This window comes from Typopeltis vanoorti, chromosome 10 (assembly GCF_054136105.1).
Source record: "Typopeltis vanoorti isolate ZY-2024b chromosome 10, IOZ_Tvanoo_1.0, whole genome shotgun sequence".
NCBI classification, from domain to species: Eukaryota; Metazoa; Arthropoda; class Arachnida; order Uropygi; family Thelyphonidae; genus Typopeltis; species Typopeltis vanoorti.
Genome location: NC_143558.1, coordinates 1,137,908 through 1,160,450, shown reverse-complemented (window position 1 = coordinate 1,160,450; position 22,543 = coordinate 1,137,908). Strand labels below are relative to the sequence as shown.

The window sequence follows — 22,543 nt, the reverse complement described above, 5'->3', positions numbered from 1 at the left end:
TAAAGTGCATCCTCGGAATTTGCAACTGTTTGCAATGTTGTGTGAAAAAAACAAACAAACCTATAACCAACTTCTTTTGCACATGGAGGTGAGGTGGTTGTCAAGAGGTGATTCCTTGCAAAGACTTATTGACTTGTATGACTTCACTGTCGAGTTTCTTACAGATGTGGACTAATCACTATGTGACAAGTTAAAAAAGTGTAAAAATCATCTTTTCTATTTGGCAGACCTATATTCAAAATTTAACAAAATACAGAAATGCAAGGAAAAGATGTTACAATTATTCAAGCCTGAATAATCCTAATAGGCTTTCAAGCTAAAACAGGCCTATTTAAATCTTCATTGGCATGTAAAGATTACAGGTATTTTTCAAACTTACGGCAACTGGAAGATTGAAAAGAGAGAAAAATTTCAGACTGTGACATAGAGATATACATAAATCACTTAGAAAAATTAAAGGAAGACTTTAAAGTACGTTTCTAGGACTTGGAGAAAATGCACATACCTGACTGGATTGTTACACCATTTGATTTGGAAATAGAAAATGCAGACATTGAATTTGACTTATAAGATGAGCTCATTGATATGTGTGTGGATCTCAAAGCTAAATTCTTATTTAAAAACAAAAGCCTCGGTGACTATTGGAGCAACGTAAATACTAATAATAAATACCCCAAGCTTAGTGCAGCAGTTGAACCCTTTTTACTTGCATTTCCATGTTCATACATGGTTGAAGCAGGTTTTAGCCATGCAAATTCACTTTTAACGAAGAAAATGAACAGAATGAACCCGGAAGAGTGTGGTGACTTAAGGATAAAACTCGCCAATATCCAACCAAATATTGATGCAATGGCTACTATTCATTAAACACATCCTTCTCATTAACCATTCCAAATAAATCAATAAAATATAATTAAATTTAATGTTCTTTATAAATTTCTTTAAGTATTTGTCTTTAAATTTCTTTAAATATTTCTTATCGAGAAGCAGTAATGAAAGTAAAAGGGTGAAGGAATTATTATTTTTAATTGAGAAATTTATTGTTTAACATTTATTCCTTTATTTAACATAATGGGGGTTGATGAGAGATCAAGGATTCCATGAAGGGGTTAATAGTTTAAAAAGTTTGCCAACACTTGCTTTAAACAATACTGATGGTAGGAAGGTGACAGAAATTGTTCAGTTGCTGAGTGATCATTTTGCAACAACGTATCATCCAGGAGGAGATTTTGCCATTGCTGATGTGACAGAGGTGCATGTCAAAATTGAGATAGATAAACAGATGGTATTCAGCATATTGAAAAGCGTCAATGTGAATACAATATGGGAATGGATGGCATTGTAAAACTCGATGTAGCTTGGAAATACCAAAGCACTTTATATCAATTTTTACAGAGGTCAAGTCTCATGGGATTGTTACAAAAAATAACCTTGTATGTCTCTCTATGTATTTTATGCTAAATATTAATGTAAATAACCCTATGGGAATTGACTGTATTTACTGCTTTAACAAAAATTTTTAGAATGTCAAAAACAAAGGCAATGCTTTGCCACTGGAACTTTGTATAATACTATGTATAAGGTCATAAGAAGGTTGTTTACAGTTAAGTGTATGAGAAAGTTGTTTGCTAGCTCTGCACATAAACACCTTCAAAGTCAGTGTCAAAGAGATCAGCAAGTTTCAGACAAGTTTCTTCTGCCCAACAAGATGAGATTAAAGGAGTACAGGGACCAGAAGAAAGAACGGGTTGGTCTTAACAGAAGATGGAGTCGTGCCCAATTCTTTGGGGGTTACAACCCTTTGTGCAAGGTCCCGGAGAACGTGAAATAAAAAGGGACTGAGCCGAACATCGAAGTGGGCAGTCATCGGCAGAGAACCAGAGAAGTGGCAGTTAGAGTTATCGGACTCGGAAATCAGAGGCAAGTGGCATTTATCGAGGTCAGCAGTTAGAGGCAGAAATACTGGGAGTAGGATCCAGAGGACCAGACGTTACGGCAAGCCCACGTCAGAGGAGAAAAATGGGAATGATGAGAGAACAGCTGATGTAAATACCTGAGCCAAGTGTTGGTTGAATGTCTTTTTGCCAAGGGAGGTCAACTGAAGCCAATAGCCACAGAGCGAACTTCAAGCACTGGAGAATTTGCCGTATGCTGAAACCTTTTGCTTGAGCTATTCGAGTACCGCAGATTGCAATCCAAAGCCCCTGCCAAATCCCCGAAGAGATGCCGCTGAAGCAAGACACTCCAGAAGGAAGCCTAAGACCCGAGATGAAAGAAAAGGCATAGGGACTTTAGTGCAAGACCTTTGATTGAGTGTGACACAGAGCCTCTGTAAGTTGTTCCATTTTGTTTTTTTTGTTGTACATTTCCTTTTATCATCTAGGAGATACGTTATAGATGAACTGATAAGAATTAAGCCAATAGTAATAAGAAGTGTCTGTAAGAGAGTCATTTGGCATGTTAATAATTGGCATAAGATTTGTGAAATAACTTGGCAAAGTTAGCTAACCTCTTTGCGAGTAAATTAGAGTTTCAATAATTTAATTTAATAAGCAGGGAAGTAATTGAGTAATTATAGTTATTTAGTATTGAAAGGGATAGTTTATTTCTTTATGCTGAAAGTCTAACGGATAGGTAGAGAGAGTAACCTCCCTATCGTTTAATTAATGTACTTTGATATTAATGTAAATAAATGTGTTTTATTTATATGTCAATAAAGTGCCACCTGATCGTTTAATTTACGATGCACTGTTCCTAAATAAACTTGGACTTGTGAACGGGAAACAACTAAGGCATTAAAAGTGTAGCTTAAATACTTGAGAACCACAATTGTTTATGTAAACTTTAGTGAAGGAATTTATGCTAGTGAGAGAGAGAGATCTACCGGACATATCACTAAGTCTTAGGCCGATATAGAAATACTGGTGGCGCAGTCTTAACAAATAAATTTTCCAGTGTTCATAGGCATTTGATTAGTAAATATGAAAGGTGGATAAACATAGTATTTAGTAGAATAAGGAAGAAAGGTTACAAAAGTAAAAGTGCACTGCTAATTAGAATAAAGAGTTTATACCCCCGTCTACAATAACGCATCAGGCCACATTAGACTTCTCTTCATTACAATGGCGCAGTAGTCGACAGGATAAAATCCACTGTAATTAAAATAAGAAATAGTGGATTGGAACAGTTTTGTAAATAAAGAACAGGCAACTAAATAGAAAGTCTATATATATACTGTATTTTCCAGTGTATAAGACGCACCCAAGAAATTTAATACAGTTTTTTGGAAAAAACCTAAAACCTAACACAAAATATCTCAACATGTCAACTCAATACTGATAAACATCGGTAACTGATTACTCGGATAAGATATTATGAAACTTGAATAGGGACTCCTCGTTTTTTGCCAATGACGCGCTAGAAGTCACATGAAGGTCATGCATCAATATGATTGCACCATTAACCGCCTACAAAGATCTTGGAACATAAAAGGGAGTGCGTATGACTTTGAAAATAGGAAATAATTTTTACCTTCGTTATATAAGATGCAACCTATTTTTAAGATAAATTTTTAAAGTAAAAAAGTGCGTCTTATACACCGGAAAATACAGTATATATATATAGTGTAAGAAAATTTTTTAAGAACCATGAATGTGAACAACGTTGATTCGGGAGCCATTAGTACTAACACGATGGGGGATAGAGAGTTCTTTAGAACAGTAAATCCTCACCTCATCATCCCTCAATTCTCTGGAGAGGACCACAATGATGTGTTGTCCTTCAAGTTTGTAGAGGAGCTAAGGAATGTCGGAAACTGGTTGGACTTCCAGCTTCTAATAATATTAAGGAATAAACTGATTGGCAGGACAAGAATTTTTTGTATTCCTCTCCCATACTGAGAGACACTTTAGAATACAATAAATTCAAGGATACCCTGATATCTCAGTTTTCCATAGTTAGAAGCGTGGGACCGAATCTGTGGAGGCTGCAAAAATATAGACAAGAGAAAAAAGACTATCACTGATTATCACAATAGGCTGCTCACCTTAGCTAATAGCTTGAGCATGTCCAGTGAGGAAAAGCGCCATCTTGATTGGGCAGTCTTTAACCAATTCAGATTAGGAGTAAGAGAAGAATATAAAGAGACAGCATATAGAAGTAAGATAAGTAAATTTAGAATAATGCTATCAGGCCATGAAAGAAAAAGAAGAAAGGCTAGGTGATCTTCATCCCGCATCTAGTGCCAGCCAGATACAGATGAGTCTGATCCAAAGAGTGAGGTTAAGAAAGAGAAAAATCCAGGGAATCCTAAAGAAAAAAGTAAAGACCAACAGAAGCGAGGAAAATAAGGCCACAGAAATAAATAACATAGACCACAACAGATTGACTGTTGCAGAGCCTATTAACATGGAAGAACTACACTCTTATATGAAAAAAAGAGGTAGAAAGACTACAGCAGCTTTTGATAGATAAACTTTGACTCCATTCTAAACCAGTTAGGGGAGTTCAAAGGCAAAAACCTACAAGGAACAGCTGGGCTCTGAACAAGAGTGTTCACATTGCCAAAAATTGCTATAGCAGTAGAGGAGACTCAAATAAAAGGATGCATTAGGAATCTAATGTGGTAATGACTCACCATCATCCCACACGGAGGACTAAGAAGTGGCCAAGAAACATTAGGAATCAGCATGAAAATGCCATGAGAGTAATACGGGGAAAAATAAGAGGGCTTGAAGTGCAGAGTTTTATTGGACACTGTTTCTCAAGTTTCAGTGATAACCGGATCTCTGTTTAAGAAGTTGCGATCCCGAGTAACCGATGGTATCACTAAGCTAAGAACAACTGTCATGTTGAAGGGAATAGCAAACCCTATCATTTATGCCTCGGAGAAAGTGAAGGTAAACATGTGGTTTGCCGGATTTTAAATTAAGCTTTTCACCAGAGTCGCTAATTCTTCCGGAATCCTCTCAAACTACGGCAAAGTTGGTACTTGGAACTGACTTTTTAGAGAAACATAAGTTCTCCTGTGATTTCTCTAAAAGGGAGATTTCCATTTTGGGATTTAACCAGGTTGCCCGGTAGAGATGTAGTCAAAGGCATTGTGCTGGTGAAAATATTGATGAAATCAACACAGGAAACGACCATTTCCAGGCAAAACAAAAAAATTAGAATTGTTGATAAGAAAGACAGAAAAAATTCTTTGCTTGATCCCCCAACTGTTAGAGATACTGAACAGGTAAAAAGGGGGAGAGAGACCTTACACATCTCGAGTGTCAAGGTTGCGGCAAATGAGAAGGAGGAATTAGAGGCCACAATAAAAAATGCAAGGAATGGAATAGAAGTGAACACATTAGAAAGAAATGATAGTGGAGATCACCACCCAGATAACAGGAGAAATAGAAAGAGAGCTAGAGGTCAGAAGGAAATTAGACACCCAAGGGATAATGACAATCATGAATCACAATATCATTCGCGCCAAGAAGAGCCCACAGGTCAGGCTGACTGCGTTCCCTGCTCAAAATTAGATGACAACTCTGAGTATTGTCCGACCCAGAGAATGCATGAGACATGACACAGAAACAGATTAAAGAAAAAATTTTCACCCACGTTCATGGTTTAAAATTTTTTCATGAAGGGGTGGGCCTTTGTAAAACTTGATGTAGCTTGGATATACCAAAGCGCTTTATATCTATTTTTACAGAGGTGAAGTCTCATGAGATTGTTACAAAAATAACCTTGTATGTCTCTATGTAATTTATGCTAAATATTAATGTAAATAACCCTATGGGAATTGACTGTATTTACTGCTTTAATAAAACTTTTTAGAATGTCAAAAACAAAGGCAATACTTTGCCACCGGAACTTTGTATAATACTATGTATAAGGTCATAAGAAGGTTGTTTACAGTTAAGTGTATGAGAATATTGTTTGTGAGCTCTGCGTATAAACACCTTCAAAGTCAGTGTCAAAGAGATCAGCAAGTTTCAGACAAGTTTCCACTGCCCGACCAAATGAGATTAAACGATTGCACGGAGGAGAAGAAAGAATGGGTCAGTCTTAACAGAAGATCAAGGAGTCGTGCCGAATTCTTCGTGGGTTACAACCCTTCGTGCAAGATCCCAGAGAACATGAAATAAAAAGGGACTGAGCCGAACATTGAAGTGGGCAGTCGGCAGAGAGCCAGTGAAGTGGCAGTTAGAGTTATCGGAGTCGGAAATCAGAGGCAAGTGGCAGTTAGAGGCAGAATTACCGGGAGTAGGATCCCGAGGACGAGATGTTACAGCAAGCCCACGCCAGAGGAGAAAAATGAGAATGACGAGAGAAGAGCCGATGTAAATACTCGAGCCAAGTGTCGGTCGAATGTCTTTTTGCCATGGGAGGTAAACTGAAGCCAATAGCCACAGAGCGAACTTCAAGCACCGGAGAATTTGTCCGTATGCTGAAACCTTTTGCTTGAGCTATTTGAGTACCGCAGATTGCAATCCAAAGCCCGCCAAATCCCCGTAGAGATGCCGCTGAAGTAAGACACTCCACATGGAAGCCTAAGACTCTAGATGAAAGAAAAGGCCTAGGGACTTTAGTCCCTGTGCCTTTGATTGAGTGCTACATAGAGCCTCTGTAAGTTTGTTCCATTTTTTTTTGTTGTACATTTCCTTTTATAATCTAGGAGATGCGTTATAGATGAACTGATAAGAATTAAGTTAATAGTAATAAGAAGTGTCCGTAAGAGAGTCATTTGGCATATTAATAATTGGCATAAGATTTGTGAAATAACTTGGCAAAGTTAGCTAACCTCTTTGTGAGTAAATTAGAGTTTCAATAATTTGATTTAATAAGCAGAGAAGTAATTGATAATTATATTATATAGAATTTATGCTAGTGAGAAAGAGAGAGAGAGATATCTAACCGACGTATTACTAAGTTTTAGGCTGATATAGAAATACTGGTAGCGCAGTCTTAACAAATAAATTTTCCAGTGTTCATAGGCATTCGAATTTCTAATTCTTTATTTTAATTAGCAGTGCACTTTTACAAAATTAAAAGTGCACTGCTAATTAGAATAAAGAGTTAATACCCCCCGTCTACAATAACGCATCAGACCACATTAGACTTCGCTTCGTTACAGCATGTCAGCCTATGTACTACGTGAATAGGCAAGAAAATTCACATTTTCTCTGATGTAGTTGTTGAATCTAAGTCTCAACTCTGCAAGGTTCCAAGGGAGTGGAAAGAGGGTAAGATACATAGATTTTACATAGATGTAGTGCCAAGACAGAAGTAGGAAGTTACAATCCAATTAATATATGAGGAGTGGTGTTAAAGTATGGGGGGGGGGGTAAGGATTGGTTCACAGATAGACACCAGAGAGTAGTATATGGTGGAGTGGAATCTAGGAGAATGAGGGTGACTGGTGGACCTTGGGGTTCTGTACTGGGAAGATTTAACACACAGGGAGATTTATTGGATATTCAGTTGTTTGCTGTTGATACAAAACTGGGGAGGGCAATAGTTGATAAAGGTGATGTAGATATCCTGCAGGATTTAAATAAATTGGCATTGTTGGCAAATGTAGAGTTATGCGCTCGTAGTTGAAAAAGTTACATACTGTGTTTCACATTGAGGGCAGTGGATATCAGAAAATTGATGAGGTTCTGGACTTGGGGATAATGGTGGACAGAGAAAGAGGACATATTGCAAAAGTTGGTAAAATAGCTCCAAGGATTACTTGGATGTTGAACAGCATGCTAATGAGTAAAGATAGGGAAATTATTATCCCTCTTGATAGGACTTTTGGCTGCACCTTGACTACTCTGCACAGATTTGGTCAACTGGGTTTCTTGCAGTTCAGCATGTGAAAGAGGATTCAGAGATATATGACAAGTCTGTTGAAAACTTCCAATGACAATAGGTTGAAGTTGTGGGTTACAAAGTTTAGTTGATAGGTGGAAAAGAGGGGACATGATAGAAACTTATATTAAAGGAGTTTTTATAAAATTGATGCAAAGAAAATTTTTCACTATATACATAGTCAGAGAACTATGGTCATTTGGATGATTGTATGAGCGTGTTTTTAGTAAGGGTGTGGAGACTCGATTTTTTGCATGGTGAATGAGTGGAATGGATTGCCAGAATTAGCTGTCAATGCCCAGACAGTGAATGAGTTTAAGGAGATGTATGATAGGTTTTGTGTGTATGAATGCTAGTGTGGGTTTCCCACACTGAGTTTCTGGACTCCTTGGAGATACTGTATTATAATAATAATGTGCTGCTGAAGTTCCTTTTTCTAGATAGGAATTGTGGTCCAGTTTCACCTGTATAAAGCTGGATACAGGTGCATTGAATATGGTATACTCCAGGGTGGGCCAGGGGAGAAAGAGGAAATGCTTGGAGGAGATGAATAAATTCTTTAATTTTGCAGGAGGTTTAAAGGTTACATTAAGGTTATCAAAATGAATAAACAAGTAGATTAGTAACGTAAGGGATATGCAAATGATATTTTTGCCTAGTTGAAGAAAATACCAAAGACAATTTAACATTCAGAAAACTCGAAATCTCTGAGGAAAATAAAAGATAATGTGGTAGGAAAGGTAGACATTCTGTTGCCCAGTATGGCAGTGATGATATGAGGCAGAAAGCAAAGATTATGAATGGTATGTCAGTGGGAATGTTTGAAGAATATATGGGATGGGCTTAAGGACAAATGGAACTGTATAAGTGATGGATTATGTTTGAATGGTTTTTGATGTAAGTTATCTGGAGAGCCTGTTGCTCAGAGGGAGAGTAATAACTGCAGAGAATGGATCTGGGCAAGTACAAAGTGATATGTAAGAGTAATATTGGACAGATTAAAGGAGTAGTAACGAATGAAGAAGTGAGTAGCATGAGTGGGAAGAACAAGTGAATAGGAGTGCAAGATACAGGGAAATGGGTGGGTCATGCTAGATGGGGGGGGGACACCATACTATCAGTAAGGTTAACCATCTTACCGGCCATTATGGATCAAATGCACATCCTCATATGCTTCGTATCCATCATATATTTCAATGTAGTATCAACGGTATTACAATTTTAATAAGCACTTTGCATCCATGATAACCTTGATGTCCATAGACGTCTTGGCTGGTAGCGTGGTTAATGCTGGATTAGTGAATATGTGAGTAGACAAGAAAGAAATGGGATGGGCTGGGATGAAGTGGAAGCATTTGGGTCTAGAGAAGGTTTTGGGATCGGTAATGAGTGTGATAGGAATGGCTGGGAGAAGACATTTGTGAGGAATTGCATCTGCGATATGGTATGTCAGTGAAACTTGTCATAGACCCCAAAATGAACTGATTATGTTTGCATACAAATGCCAGAAGTATCAAAAATAAGGAGAACAGTATTGGTTCATTGATTTTGTTCACTCAGAAATTGTTGAAATAAGTGTAACATGGATGGATGAGAACAATATCCTGACAGGAATAGTGGTATGATGTTTTTTTGTATAGATAGAAAAAAGGCAAAAAGGGAGTTGGAGTTAATGATGATGGAAAAAGAGTTGTGTGCATGTATGATAGTGGTGCAAGGGCAAAATAGTTGCAGTGGTTGGCATGGGGATAGAGGTGGATATAATTAAATATTTAGTTGGGTGTTATAGACCTAGTAATGTGGCTAGCAAATAGGAATAGGGTGATCATTATGGATGATTTTAATTATAGTACTATAGATGGGGATGATAAGATAGCATCTTAAAGTAAAGAAAATGAATTTCTCAAGTTTTTGAGGGACAGCTATCTTAGGCCGTATGTAACAGTGGACATGTGAGGATTAAGTTGGGATTTGATCTTATCATAGAGGATGTCATTATAAATGAAGTGTTGAATCTTCTCCACTTGATGATGATGAAATTATTACCTGGGTGTTGGCCAGCTATAGAGGACTTCTATGAGGAAGGGATATATGTGGAACCATAAGGCAGGTGATTAGGAAAAGCTCAGAAGACAGCTTGCAGTAGCTATATCATGGAATGAGGAGTTGGTTGGAAATGAGATCAATTCTGCTTCAGTGCTGTTTTCAAGAACTGTCTAGTAGAAACAGTTTCTAAAATGTATTCCAGGGGTCAGAAAGTTAAATAAGGTAGGTGTGAAATTAAACTAAGAGATTAAGCATGCAATCGATGGAGGGGAGCATAAGAATCATTTGTGTGAAGAGTACAAAGAACATGTAAGGAAGGTGATTTAATTGGTAAGAGTAGCAGAAGTGCAGTATGAGTGCAGTTAGCTAATGAAGCCAAAAAATAACCCTAGGGAGTTCTTTCAATATGTAGCCAGCAAAAGAAAGAATGATGGACAGATAACATTGGTTGGCGAAAATGGTAAAAAGATAACTACTGTGGAGAATATAGTTAAGATATTAAATGAGCAGTTCATAAAGGTATATCATTCTTGTGTTATATGAAATCATGCAATATTTGGAACCACATAGTGGAAAGAGGATTGACTGTGAGTGAGCAGGAGGTATATGGGAAATTGAGTAAGTTTGATCACTGCATGTTTTGAGGAAATATGCCAGTGAAATGTAGGTGGTTGATAGACAGATATCAGAAAGCGGTATATTGTGATTGTGAATCTACCAGATTTAAAGTGACCAGTGAGTATTCACAAGGGATCAGTCCTTGGACCATTGTTGCTCAGTCTCTACATTAATGATATTGTAAAGGACCTGACAGATGTTCAGTTATTTGCTGATGATAGGCAATCAGGGATGCTACTGATATATAGCACTTACATAATGATTTAAATAACTTGGAAGAATGGGCAAATGATCATGGCTGGCAAATGTTAGTAAGTATAAAGTTTTATTCACTTTAGCACGATGAGATTTCCAATGGCATATTATATTGGGGAGATTATATTATTATTATTATTTCATGACGCCTCCAAGGAGTCCGAAGATTCATTTGTCTGTAAATTGTGTGTGTTTAGAAGGGCCGATTTGTCCGTATGCAGGATGAAAAACCTGAGTTTCTGGGAGAAAAAACCCTGCTACCTCCGTATGAGATTGGCTAACTCGCCTTCAATTGAAAAAACCCATATAAGGATTCCTCCTGTCACGACGAAAATTGAACTTAGGCCTTTTCCAATTGAATGGTGCAACATACTATCGTTCTTCCAATTGCGCTACGGAGCACTTTAAGATGTTATAAGAAATTGAGACTAGGGATCTTGGAGTTATGATAGATGGGAAACTGCAGTTCCAAGGTCACTTTACAAAAATTGCAAATGCAACTCAGAGGATAATTGTGATTTTGAAACGAACATTCGTTGATATGTATGGGTAAGGAAGTCATTTTGCTTCTTTATTAAAGCCTTGATATCCACCTGGGCTACTGTGTGCAGATTTGGTCTCCTGGGTTCAGAGAGGGGAGTGGTAAAGAAGCTGTGGAAAAGGTGCAAAGAAGAGTAACAAAGGTGAGGTCTGGATTATGAGGACAGATTGAGAGTATGTGGACTGCAGACACTGGTAAACAGGCGAAAGAGGAGTTATATGATAGATGTCTATAAACTTCTGAAAGGATGCTATAGGTTATCAACTGATGAAATTTTTCTTTATATGGGAGATGACAAGGGGGGGGGGGCAATCTTGGAAGTTTGTGTGTGGTTAAGAAAGGGCTGAGAGAGAGATTTTCTTCTTGCAAGCAGTGATTGAGTGGAAGCATTTTGCTTGCTGAAGTGGTGAATGCATCCATGTGAACTGCTGTTCACAAGGATGCACTCACTTAAAAGAAGGAAGAATGGTGTGAGTGATCTACAACTTCCCTCGATGAGTCCATGACTCTTTGAATGTCTCTGATGGTAATAATTAAACAGTAGTTTAGTATTTTGTGTCTATTTCAGAGACATCTTCAAGGGGTACAGTATAAATTAACTTTCACTTCACTTCATTATCAGCTAAGGTTGTAACTACGGATGCCCAAGAATTACTGTTTCCTATAATTTATAATGTTTAATACATCCATATTTACTAATTATATGAAGAGCCAAAGGCTTCAACAAAGGTTGAAACCGGTCTGGGTAGTGACCTTCTCTCATAATGTAGAACGGTAATACAGCTCCTAGTAGCTAAGTTCACATTATGGGTAAATACCAAGAATAGTGATCAGAGTTTGCTCCACCCTTACTATGAATTGCCTCAGTTTGCACTACCAAATGGGTCAGGTGCTGCACTATCCAGGTATTTGCTTATGCTTGGAATCGCCGAACTTTATATAGTTTCTATATTCGGCATGAAACTCTTTGAGTTTCTTATTTGGCTAAGAAACAATATGGGATGTAATATCCCTTAACTTAAATAACATCCATATTTCAATTTGTTTAGTTTTTAAGGATGGCTACAGACAGTTCTGCTAGAACTGTCTGTCTATAGTCATGATTACAGGTGTATTTTTTTATTCTTCCAAATGAATGTTGGTTGATCTAGTCTGCTGATAGTAAGACAACTTGTAGGAACTGCAAACATATCATGAATTGAAAGAGGATAGAGTTGGTCTTTAGGGAATGGAGAAGAGCAGCCAGTTTTGAATACTTCTTGAAGGTAATTTAGAAATAGTATTTTATCAAAATTTTGGCTGTTCTTCCGGTGTACCATGAATATAACAAAGAGTGATCACATTACTATAATTTGTATAGAGAACAGATTGAAGTTGATTAGTGGAAGGATTAAGTATTTTGTTAATTCTATTGTAATTGTATCCATTAGATAAGATGTGGCCTATATGATTAAGTTTATGATGAGGCTTGATGGATTGTGACTTAGAGAAAGACTTTGACAGCATTGGGAGGATAACTTCCAAGAAGACTTAGCTGAGTTTAGAATATGCAGCAAAGAATTATGGAGGTTCAGTAAACTAGAATAAGACAGAACTGTCTATCAGTCATCTGGAATTTGAATCTATAATCAACTTTTGCTAATTATGTGTTGTAGTTTCTCTTTTTCCTGTCCTCCTTTACATATTAGTCTGTGTCCTTTTGGCCAACCTTGGGTGTTTATAAACCAGTTTTGATCATGTCAAGATTATTATTATTATGTAACACCTCCAGGGAGTCCAAGGATTTAGATTTATCGAGGGAGGACACCCACTCCACAACTCTCTGTCTCCACCACTCAATTCACCAACTACAACGAACCGCAACTACTCTCATCATCTACACCAACGGCATCTACCGCCCATCATCATCACCACTAGTATTTTCACAGACAATCACAAACATCTGCCCACAGTGGGATTCGAACCTGCAGCGTTTTGGCTGGAGAGCAGATATGCTGACCACTCAGCCAACCAGGCCAGTCCCTTTTTATGTAGTCTGCATTATTTTATGATTTGTCAGTTTTTCATGGAGGGGGGGGTCAATTGAAAGCCTGGTCACCTCCTTATGACCAACCATTTAATTGAAAAGTCTCATAATGTTTTTTTTTTTTTCCATCGTAAATAGGAAATGGAATTAGATTTTAACCTTCAGAAGGTGTCTACTGACAGACATTAAGTTTTTAGATATCCATATATCATCATTTTGCCAAAATTTTTTTGTTCTTTTTTTTGGCTCTTTTTGTATGTTTCACTCAAAATTAAAAGGTATTCATGATTGCCACTGTATTAATAGTGGTTTTTTTTTTATTCAATATACATTTATTTATAATATTATTAATTCTTTAATTTTCAATAAATTACCAGAATTGGTATTACATGTGTTAAAGGACTTTCAGAAAGTAGTAGCAAGACTACTTAGACATATTAACTTACAAGTCTCCTTCCATCTAGTTTGAAAACTTAATAACTTCCTTATCTCACCTAAAGGCAAATATTCTCCTCTTTTGTATATGAATCCCCTGCTCTTGTGGCTTATGTCATTATGGACAAACTGGTTGTTTTGCATAAATTTATCTTGAAGAACATTAGGAATACATTTCACTTAAAGAACCTAACACATTCGGTTTAGCAAGCCACCCATTATCTGCAAAACAGGAATCATTGGAACAAAACAAAAATGTTACACAAAAGTTATTTTCTTCTAGAAAGACTATACAAAGAAAGCTGGGAAGCACACATTCACAACCCAGATCTGAACAAAAATGATTGCCTAAAACTTTTTCAATTTTGGGAAGTTATTCTGACTAATACTCGCCATGCATGAATTCTTTAATTAATGCATGGTGAGTATTAGTCAGAATAACTTTAATTTAATTTTTAATTTAATTAAGTAATTTTTTATTTATATTTAAAAATAATTTATTAACTAAATTATTTTATTGTAATTTATTTTGGATATCTATTAATGTAGATGGAGCCATTCTCCTGCAGCCAGTAGTGCACATAATATCATGTGCTTTCAATTCAATTGTAGTTCTCTTTTTTGTTTTCCTATAATTGTATTGACAATGGCTATGAAACTTAGCCAAAAATTTTACAAATAAAGACATTTAAATTAAACAAAGTGATTCTGGTAATAATATTTTATGATTAATTCTTTAATAATTTAATATATTTTAAATAGCACTTCATAAAATTAAATCAAAATTCGGTTGCTTAGTAATTTTTTATTTTATTTTTCCTCTCTAGGGAACTACTACGTACTTCTCCAAAAATATCACCAGCAGTGATGCTGAAGCAATTAAAAGTTTTCTTAAAGAACAAGTAAGCATAGTTACTTAGTAATCTGTAATTTAATTTTGAAGTGTGGAGTCGAATAGTGTATTGAATATATTTAGTACCTGATTGTTAACTTCCTTATCATTGTTGACAATGACAAAGACCAGCCTCTGATTTGATCAGTTGGAGCTACTCCAACTATGCTATATATATATATCTAATGTAAAACACAACCTTTCTGATTGTTACTCCTCTGCTATCTGTGGTATTCTTGTGCATGAGAACAATAACGAAGCTGGTCTGCGAATCTATTCTAATTTTGAGCAATCCGTTAATAATTTAAATCTTTAGTGATGTACCTGAGTAATGTTTTTTTGTGTATCTCCTTTTCCTTGAACATATTATGCACCCGATGAAGTCTTCTAGAAAGGCAAAACTAGTAGTGCCTGTAAAAGTAAATTAGTTATAATCTAATTTAATTTTTGACTAGTTAATCATGTAAGTGATTTTCCTTTAAATATGATTTAAAGAAAAATCAATGTGTTTTTTTTACTTCCTGTAGTAACATATTCCATTCGCCTGACATGAAAAGACCAGCCTCTGATTTGACCAGAAAAGCCTGATGTAACTTTTAAAATTACTTTTTCAATTAATTTATGTAGCTCCACCCACAAAAGGTTTTTGTAAGCTTATAGTATATAGTTGTACCATGGATGGGCTAAGAATTTGTTTTTCTGTTTTTATTAATTATATTTTGTATTTTTTATTTATTTTTTACATAGTCTGGAAACAAGCACTTCAGCAACATTGAGGACATCCAATGCAGCGTGACCCAGAGACTGAAGGAGGTTCCTGCTTAGGACTTCCACTGTGCCTTCAAACACCTGTACAACAGATATACATGGTGTCTGGAGTTGGAGGGAGATTATCTGGAACTATTTTCAAGCCACTTTCGGTCTCCATTAAGTGGGACAATGGTCTTACACCAGGTAGATCAAGTTACCTCCTACCCTCACCTTAAAACAATCACGAACTTATCCCACTGCAGGATTCAGACTCACAACCTGTTGGTTGGAAAGCAGATGCATTAACCACTCAGTTAATCAGGCTGGCAATTTTTCCAGAGCAGAGAACTAGTCTATATTTCCCCCTTCCCTCTCCAAACTTAGTAAAAAGTAAGAATTTTACCTATTCAAGGATATGACAGTAAATTGGTTCTGTAGACCAGCTACTAGACAGAACTGAATCTAAGGAACCAAGAGGCCCAACTAGCTTGTCTTTCAGATTTTAACTGAATGGAGTACAACTACTGCAAGTATGCTGTCAACACACTATTTACAGAAGACCTGTTTCCCTTTATGTAGGTGACATGTTTGTAACCTTTCATCCCATAATACCTCACATCAGTTTTGAAAAAAAAAAAAAAAAGTAGTATAGATTTGTGGATCAGAAAATATATCTTGCACAAAACAATGTAAAAAAAAAAAATCACAAAAATTCAACAAACCCCACCCTCACCATAAGAAACAGCAACAATACATGGAGAAAAAAAAAGGGCTGATACTTCCTTATTTTGTTAGCCTCCAAAGAAGTCAAGTGTTCTTTTTTTTTGCTCAATTGCTTCTGATCTATATATCTAGTAACACTATAAATCTCATTTCTGTCCTATTTCAAAATGCTGTTCTCATCACATTTAGAGATGTTCACCAAAACCTAAAATGCTTGATGCTCTCCAAAAGGGAGCGGTGTAAATAAATTATTCTCCCTCCTCCCATTTATTTTCTCATAGGCATTCAATTTCTTATGCCCTTTTTCAGACATGAATTTTTTTTTTGTTGGTATTTTCAATGATGTGTTTGTCAAACTGGTTGCCACTATCATTCCTCCACTTTCGAAGAATTTTCAAAATTCATAAACATTTTGGCTCCAGGCATACTGAACCATCGTATTGTTCCATCTGCTTCTGTTCTTTTCTTGAAAATAGCCTTCCTTCACACAAAGATTACAGTGACTTGGTTACAGCAGTTCAAGAAACTTATTAGATGCCTCCTTTTTGTTTTCTAACCATTCATCTACACACTGCACTGATCCACTTGTAGGTTTTTCAGTCTCTCCTGTGTGAGATTGACATTTAGAAGAAAGAAAGAAAGAAAAAAATAAAAATTCTTGATGACACTGGATATATTGACCTGCAAAAGTGAATTTGCTGTAAACAGAGAAACATGATAAGAGTAGTGATGTAGCAGTTTGAAAGAATGTAATGTATTGATAGTGGATGATTGTTAGACAGATATCAAAGAGCAGTGTACAGTAGGTGTGAATCTACCAGTTTTAAGGTGACCAGTGGGGGTATGTCAGGATTATACAATGTAATTGACAAGGACAGATTGTGAGAGTATGTGGACTGCAGACACTGGTAAACAGGAAAAAAGAGGGCTGATATGATAGAGGTCTATAAACTTCTGAAAGGGTGTTATAGGATATCAACTGATGAAATTTTTCTTTATAGGAATGTGAGCAGAGAACACAGAGGCATTCATGGAAGTGAAGTTTGTTTGCAGTTGAGAAGGGGTAAGCACTAGAATTTTCTCTCACAGAGCAGTGAGTGAGTGGAACAGTTTGCCTCTTGAAGTGGTGAGTGCATCTAGTGTAAATGAGTTTAAGAGAAAGTATGACAACTGGTTTTGGTGATATACTCTCTCTCTTGATGAATCATGACTCTCAGGAGGTCTCAGATAATAATAATGATTCATTTTTTACCCCAATAGCAAACTGTTGAATATCAGTAATTATTATTTCTTATTTTTTTATGTTTTTTAATTGTTTATTTTTTCTGCATGGGAAGTACAGTTTATCTGATCATTTCTTATCTGTAGCTGATTCTGTTAAATGCAATGATGTTACTTTCAAATTTGAGAGAGAGTTTAAAGTGTTGGGCATAGTAGTCTAGAACATTAATAGGAATGATTCTTTGCCATGTCACAAAGCATAAAATGGAAGCAAAAACAGAACATTTATTTATATTTAAAAAATATATATATAATTGTAGTTTTAGTTATTTTGTAAAAATATTTCTGTCAATATCATCTACTCCAGTTGTATCAATTCTCTGGCATAGTGCATTTTTTTAACAAATAATTTCTAACATTTATGATGGTTTTTGTATTAGTGCTTAGATGATTTTTGAGTTAACAATATATCTTCTCATTATGTGTTAGACTTAATGGCCTGTCAAAGCCAATCAATTTTGCTTCATATAAACCTAGTGGTGTTTGCATCCACAGTGCTAGGATGCCCAATGGAAGACTTCTAAGTAAGATTCTAGTTTAGTGAAACTTTTTAGTTCTCTGCAATGGATAAGCAGGTTTTGCCTCTGAGAAACTTAGGTTTTTAATCCTGCAACTGAAGAAAATCAGCTGTTCAACTCTGACTGTTTCATACAATTATATTTAGTTACAGAGTTAGGGACGAGATAACAGCAGTGGTCTTCTTTATCCTCTTTTCCGGATGCCAATTAAAATAATTGATTCATTGATGATCTTAATCTTTAGCAATAACTGTTCTGACAGAAGCTGTCAAGTCAGGCAGATCAATCTCTTCATTTCTTTCTCTCTTCCCAAATTTGTCTTTCATATGAACACTTCCAGTTCTTCCATTTCAGGTTTCTCTTTTCTAGATCTTCTCTTATCTGGTTTCTCCACCTTTTCTGCGGTCTTCCTCTTGATCTCATAACCTGAGATTTCATTTTATATATATTTCTTGATATTCTTTCTAAGTTCATTCTTATTAATGCCCAAACCACTTCAAGTGAGAATTCATAAACATTTCTTTAACACGTTTTAGCATGTGGACTAATGTCCACATTTCTTATTTTGTCTTACCCCGTCTTTGCCAACATTGTCCTTAAAACTTTCATTTTCATTGCTTATATTCAATTCGTGTCTCTGCTGTATAAATGATGATGTTAACTTAATCAGTAATGATGCTCTAGCTTTGAAAGACAAGGAGTGACTCGTAAAGATTCTTTGCATTTGATAATAGTCATTCCTGGTCTTTCAAGCCAGAGCATTATCATTACTGATTAGGTTTATGAATTTGGGTTTTCTAAATCAGTGTAATTAAATTAGTGATTAGTAAATACAGTAAAACCCCTTTTTTACACTTTTCAGGGACTGATGGAAAAAAGTGTAAATAGCAGGAAATGTAAAAAAAACGTTAAAAAAAGGCAAAAAAATGACATACTGCTAGTATGTGAGCCTACATACTAGATTACAAAATTTAATAACTAAAAATAAACGAATTTACAATTACTTACATTTATCTATTTCAAAAAATCTTTAATTTATTGATTGTTTTTGCTTTTCATTTTTTTTTTGACATAGCACCAGATTGCTTTGCATTGAGTTCAATACTTGACCTATTTTTTACTGTCGTGTTCAAAGTGGACATGGAGAGTCCAAGATCTTTTGCTAAATGCACACATGTTCTGGCATGCAGATCTACACGTTGCAGAATTGCCATCCTTTCTTCTACCGAAATACATTTTCTGTCTTTTTACTCCATGTTACTCACACGGATAATCCACCACTGCAACTTGAAAGCAACTTTCACACGCTAAATTGCGTAGCAGAAATTCTGCAATATCAATTCGTACTGTGATTGAAAAATCACGGTATCGCTCATCACTACATTATTGCTGCAAGCGTGCAAGTCACCGTGATGGCGGAAACGAAACTATAGCTGAAAGCAATGCCATCTGGGAACAGAAATGCACAGATTTCTGCAGAAATAGATTCTAAAATCAGTATTGCCACCAAAGAAAAAAACTCAGATCACAGGAAATAACGTCCACATCATATCGTAAGAATAGGCCTTAAGACGGGACCAATGGAAAATGACGTAAATGGCAGGAACATAAAAATGCGGTTTTACTGTAAACACTTATTACAAATATTACAGTACATGTGTGTCAATTTCATTTGACTAATTATATATCCTTTAGTCTGACGTCTGAGGAACTCTTAATTAGTTTTTTTACACTGTTCTCATTTTATAATAGGTAAAATATCATGTGAAAATAGTTTTGTAATTCAGTCCATTTCCTTCCTTAGCATTAATGGCATCTTCCCGTAAGGCCTTTTCTTAATCAGAGCAGTTTATGCTAGTTAATTTGGTTGCACTTTCTCTAATAAATCTAATAACTTCCCTTAGATAAAGAATAACATTGTTTATATTCCTCTAAATGAGAATCCTTTATATAATGGATTCTTTACATATCTCTCTGCCTAATGCAAAGTCCCTGTAATATAGATTTCTGGGGCTGTTTTTTTTTATGATTCACTAATAATAGATATATATATATATATCGACAAACTTTTTTTTTTTTTTTTTATATATTTCTTTCATTCTACTGGTTTCATCGATTCTGGTTTGCTTTTTCAAGATAAGTTAAAAATTAAAGACATTAAATATCAAGAACAGTTCCTACATCATTCAAAAGGCAAAGTTATTTGTGATCAGATTTTTTAGTATAACATCAGTTAGTCTTCATATCAGTGATCTCATATGTATGCATCGTACATTTTCTAATCTAAATTCATTTCTCTAGAGCAGCATCGATAGCCTATGTGACAAATTCTCAAAGAACAATGAAATATCTTTCATCTTTAATGTGGGTGTGTTGGTTATTCTCAAAAGATCTTGCAAATCAATGAAAAAAATTCTTGTTTATTTTTACTCAAATAATAGATGACAGTGGATTTTTTTCTAACTGAAGAACCTTGCATTTTGAGTGATAATATTATAGCCATGTTTGAGAGCTGTGATTTGTGATGTGACTGAGTAGCCATAGCCAAGCAGGTAGAATAAGTGGAAGATTATTATTATAAATATTGGACAAGCACATCAAACTGTGCTTTCACCTCGTTCACCATTTCTTCAACTTACTCCACCCTCATGCAATGCATTATACACTTGTCTCCCTGATCTACACCTGTCTACCTCTGTTCTATTAATTATATTCTCTGGTAGCAACTCCTCACCTTTATATCTCCCTCTTCCTATTTACAAGTTGCAAATGCCATTTGTCAATCCATCTTCATATCCCACATTCCATAGACCCAACTTTTCCTTAATTAGTCTTCTTTGGATCCTTTCCACAATATACCCACCCTTTAAAAACCAGGTGACCAGATATATGCAGTCCAATTTGTTCAGCCACATATGGATCGATAATCCATATGTGGTCTTATCAAATCCTTATACACTGGAACTGTAATCTCTTTTCTTCTACTGCTGAGGTCATTGTGATATTCTCCTAGTTTTTGCACTGTGACTACCTAAACTTTAAGCCTGTATATTACCACTCCCAGATCTTTCTAGATAGAAGATCTGGGAATATTGAAGAGATAATTTTGAAGGAGGTGGATTCCTCCTGCTTTCTTCAAAGAAATGCTTGTTTCTTTCCTCTCTCATTCTGTGTTACCACACCACACAACATTAGATTAGCTCACTAATTCTTGAATGGTAACATTGTGAGGTTCCCTCCTAATATTGTCATTTTTAATATAATTTTGCCATAGAGTAACCCTATGGAGTAGCCATAGTATTCAACACAAAATACTAGGCTGATCTTCTTGAATGGCAGGCGGTCTCAAGTGGAGTGATGTGGGCAAATATCAGAATGGGGAACTGAGCAAAGAGACTTTTTTGTGCCTATGGTCCCACAGAAGGTTCTACTAAGATAGAAGTGGAGGAATTTTTTGATGCTTAAGAAAAAGGAAAAGTTGGTCCTTGTTGGGGATCTCAATAGCAGAGTAGGAAATGATTGTCAGACATTCAAAAATATTTTGGGAAAATTTGGAGAAAAGAGCAAAGCTAATAATAATGGCAAATACCTGTTGGATATCTGCTAAGGACATGGACTGGTTATTACTAACACCATGTTCCAACATAAAAATGTGCACAAATTCACATGGAGAGAAAAGGCAAGGAATAAGAAAAGTCTCATTGACTATGTTATTGTTGATAGTGATGTTTTCTCCCTAGTGCAGGACACCAGAGTGTACAGAGGATTTGAAATTGGAAGCGATATCACTATTTAGTCTTGAGCAGGATAAAATTGAATTTCATACTGAAAAGAATAACACGTAAGAAAGTTTTAAAGTGAATAAAAGTTGAGCAGCTCTCAGATGTGAGCTGTAGACTAAAATATACAAAGATTATTGAAGAAAAAATGAAAGAGTTTGAGAACAGGAATCAAACCTTGGAGATTCAGTGGCAACCCTTGAATAAAACCCTAATTGATTCAGCCAGACTGGTATGTGGTGAGTTGTCTGCAAGGATAGAAAAATCACAACTCCATGGTGGACACAAGAAGTTAAGAGGCAGTGAAGGAAAAGAAGAAAGCATATCAAAAGTTCTTAGAAAATAAGTCAGCTTTTTCTCTTAGAGAATACAGAGACAAATGTAAGAAAGTGAAACACTGTGTAAAACTAGTTAAACAAAAGTCATGGGAGAACTTTGACAAGAACATAGAAAATAAATATCAAGAAGGTGGTAAGATATTCTCTAAGTTGTTGAAGAAGCTTAGAAATGGAGGAAAGAGTACTGTAAAAGGAGTTAGAGAGGATAAAGGTGACATGAAAATAGGAGAAAAAGATATCCTTGAAGTATGGAGTAATTACTTCGAAAACTTGCTAAATGAAACAAGCAGTGATAGTACAGTGATTAAAAAACACTCAACAGGCATACAGTCAGGAATACATATCCATTCTTGAAATGTGGAAAGGCAGCAGGAGTAGATGATATTCGACCAGAAATGCTGAAGTATGGTGGTATAAAAGTCTTACAGTGACTGCACTGCATACTTCAGAAAGCCTGGGCAGAGGGACGAATTCCTGATGATTGGAGTAGAGC

At 35.9% G+C, this 22,543-nt stretch overlaps 1 protein-coding gene across 3 annotated transcripts in view; it reads left to right on the top strand.

Moving 5' to 3' along the window:
- Positions 1-22,543, top strand: part of DppIII (dipeptidyl peptidase 3) — a 364,629-nt gene that overhangs the window by 79,392 nt on the left and 262,694 nt on the right. For all 3 annotated transcript variants that reach the window (XM_090398644.1, XM_090398641.1, XM_090398643.1), the window contains exon 6: positions 14,597-14,671. In XM_090398644.1, the coding sequence (XP_090254770.1) occupies positions 14,597-14,671 (75 nt within the window). The remainder of the gene's footprint in view (positions 1-14,596; positions 14,672-22,543) is intronic.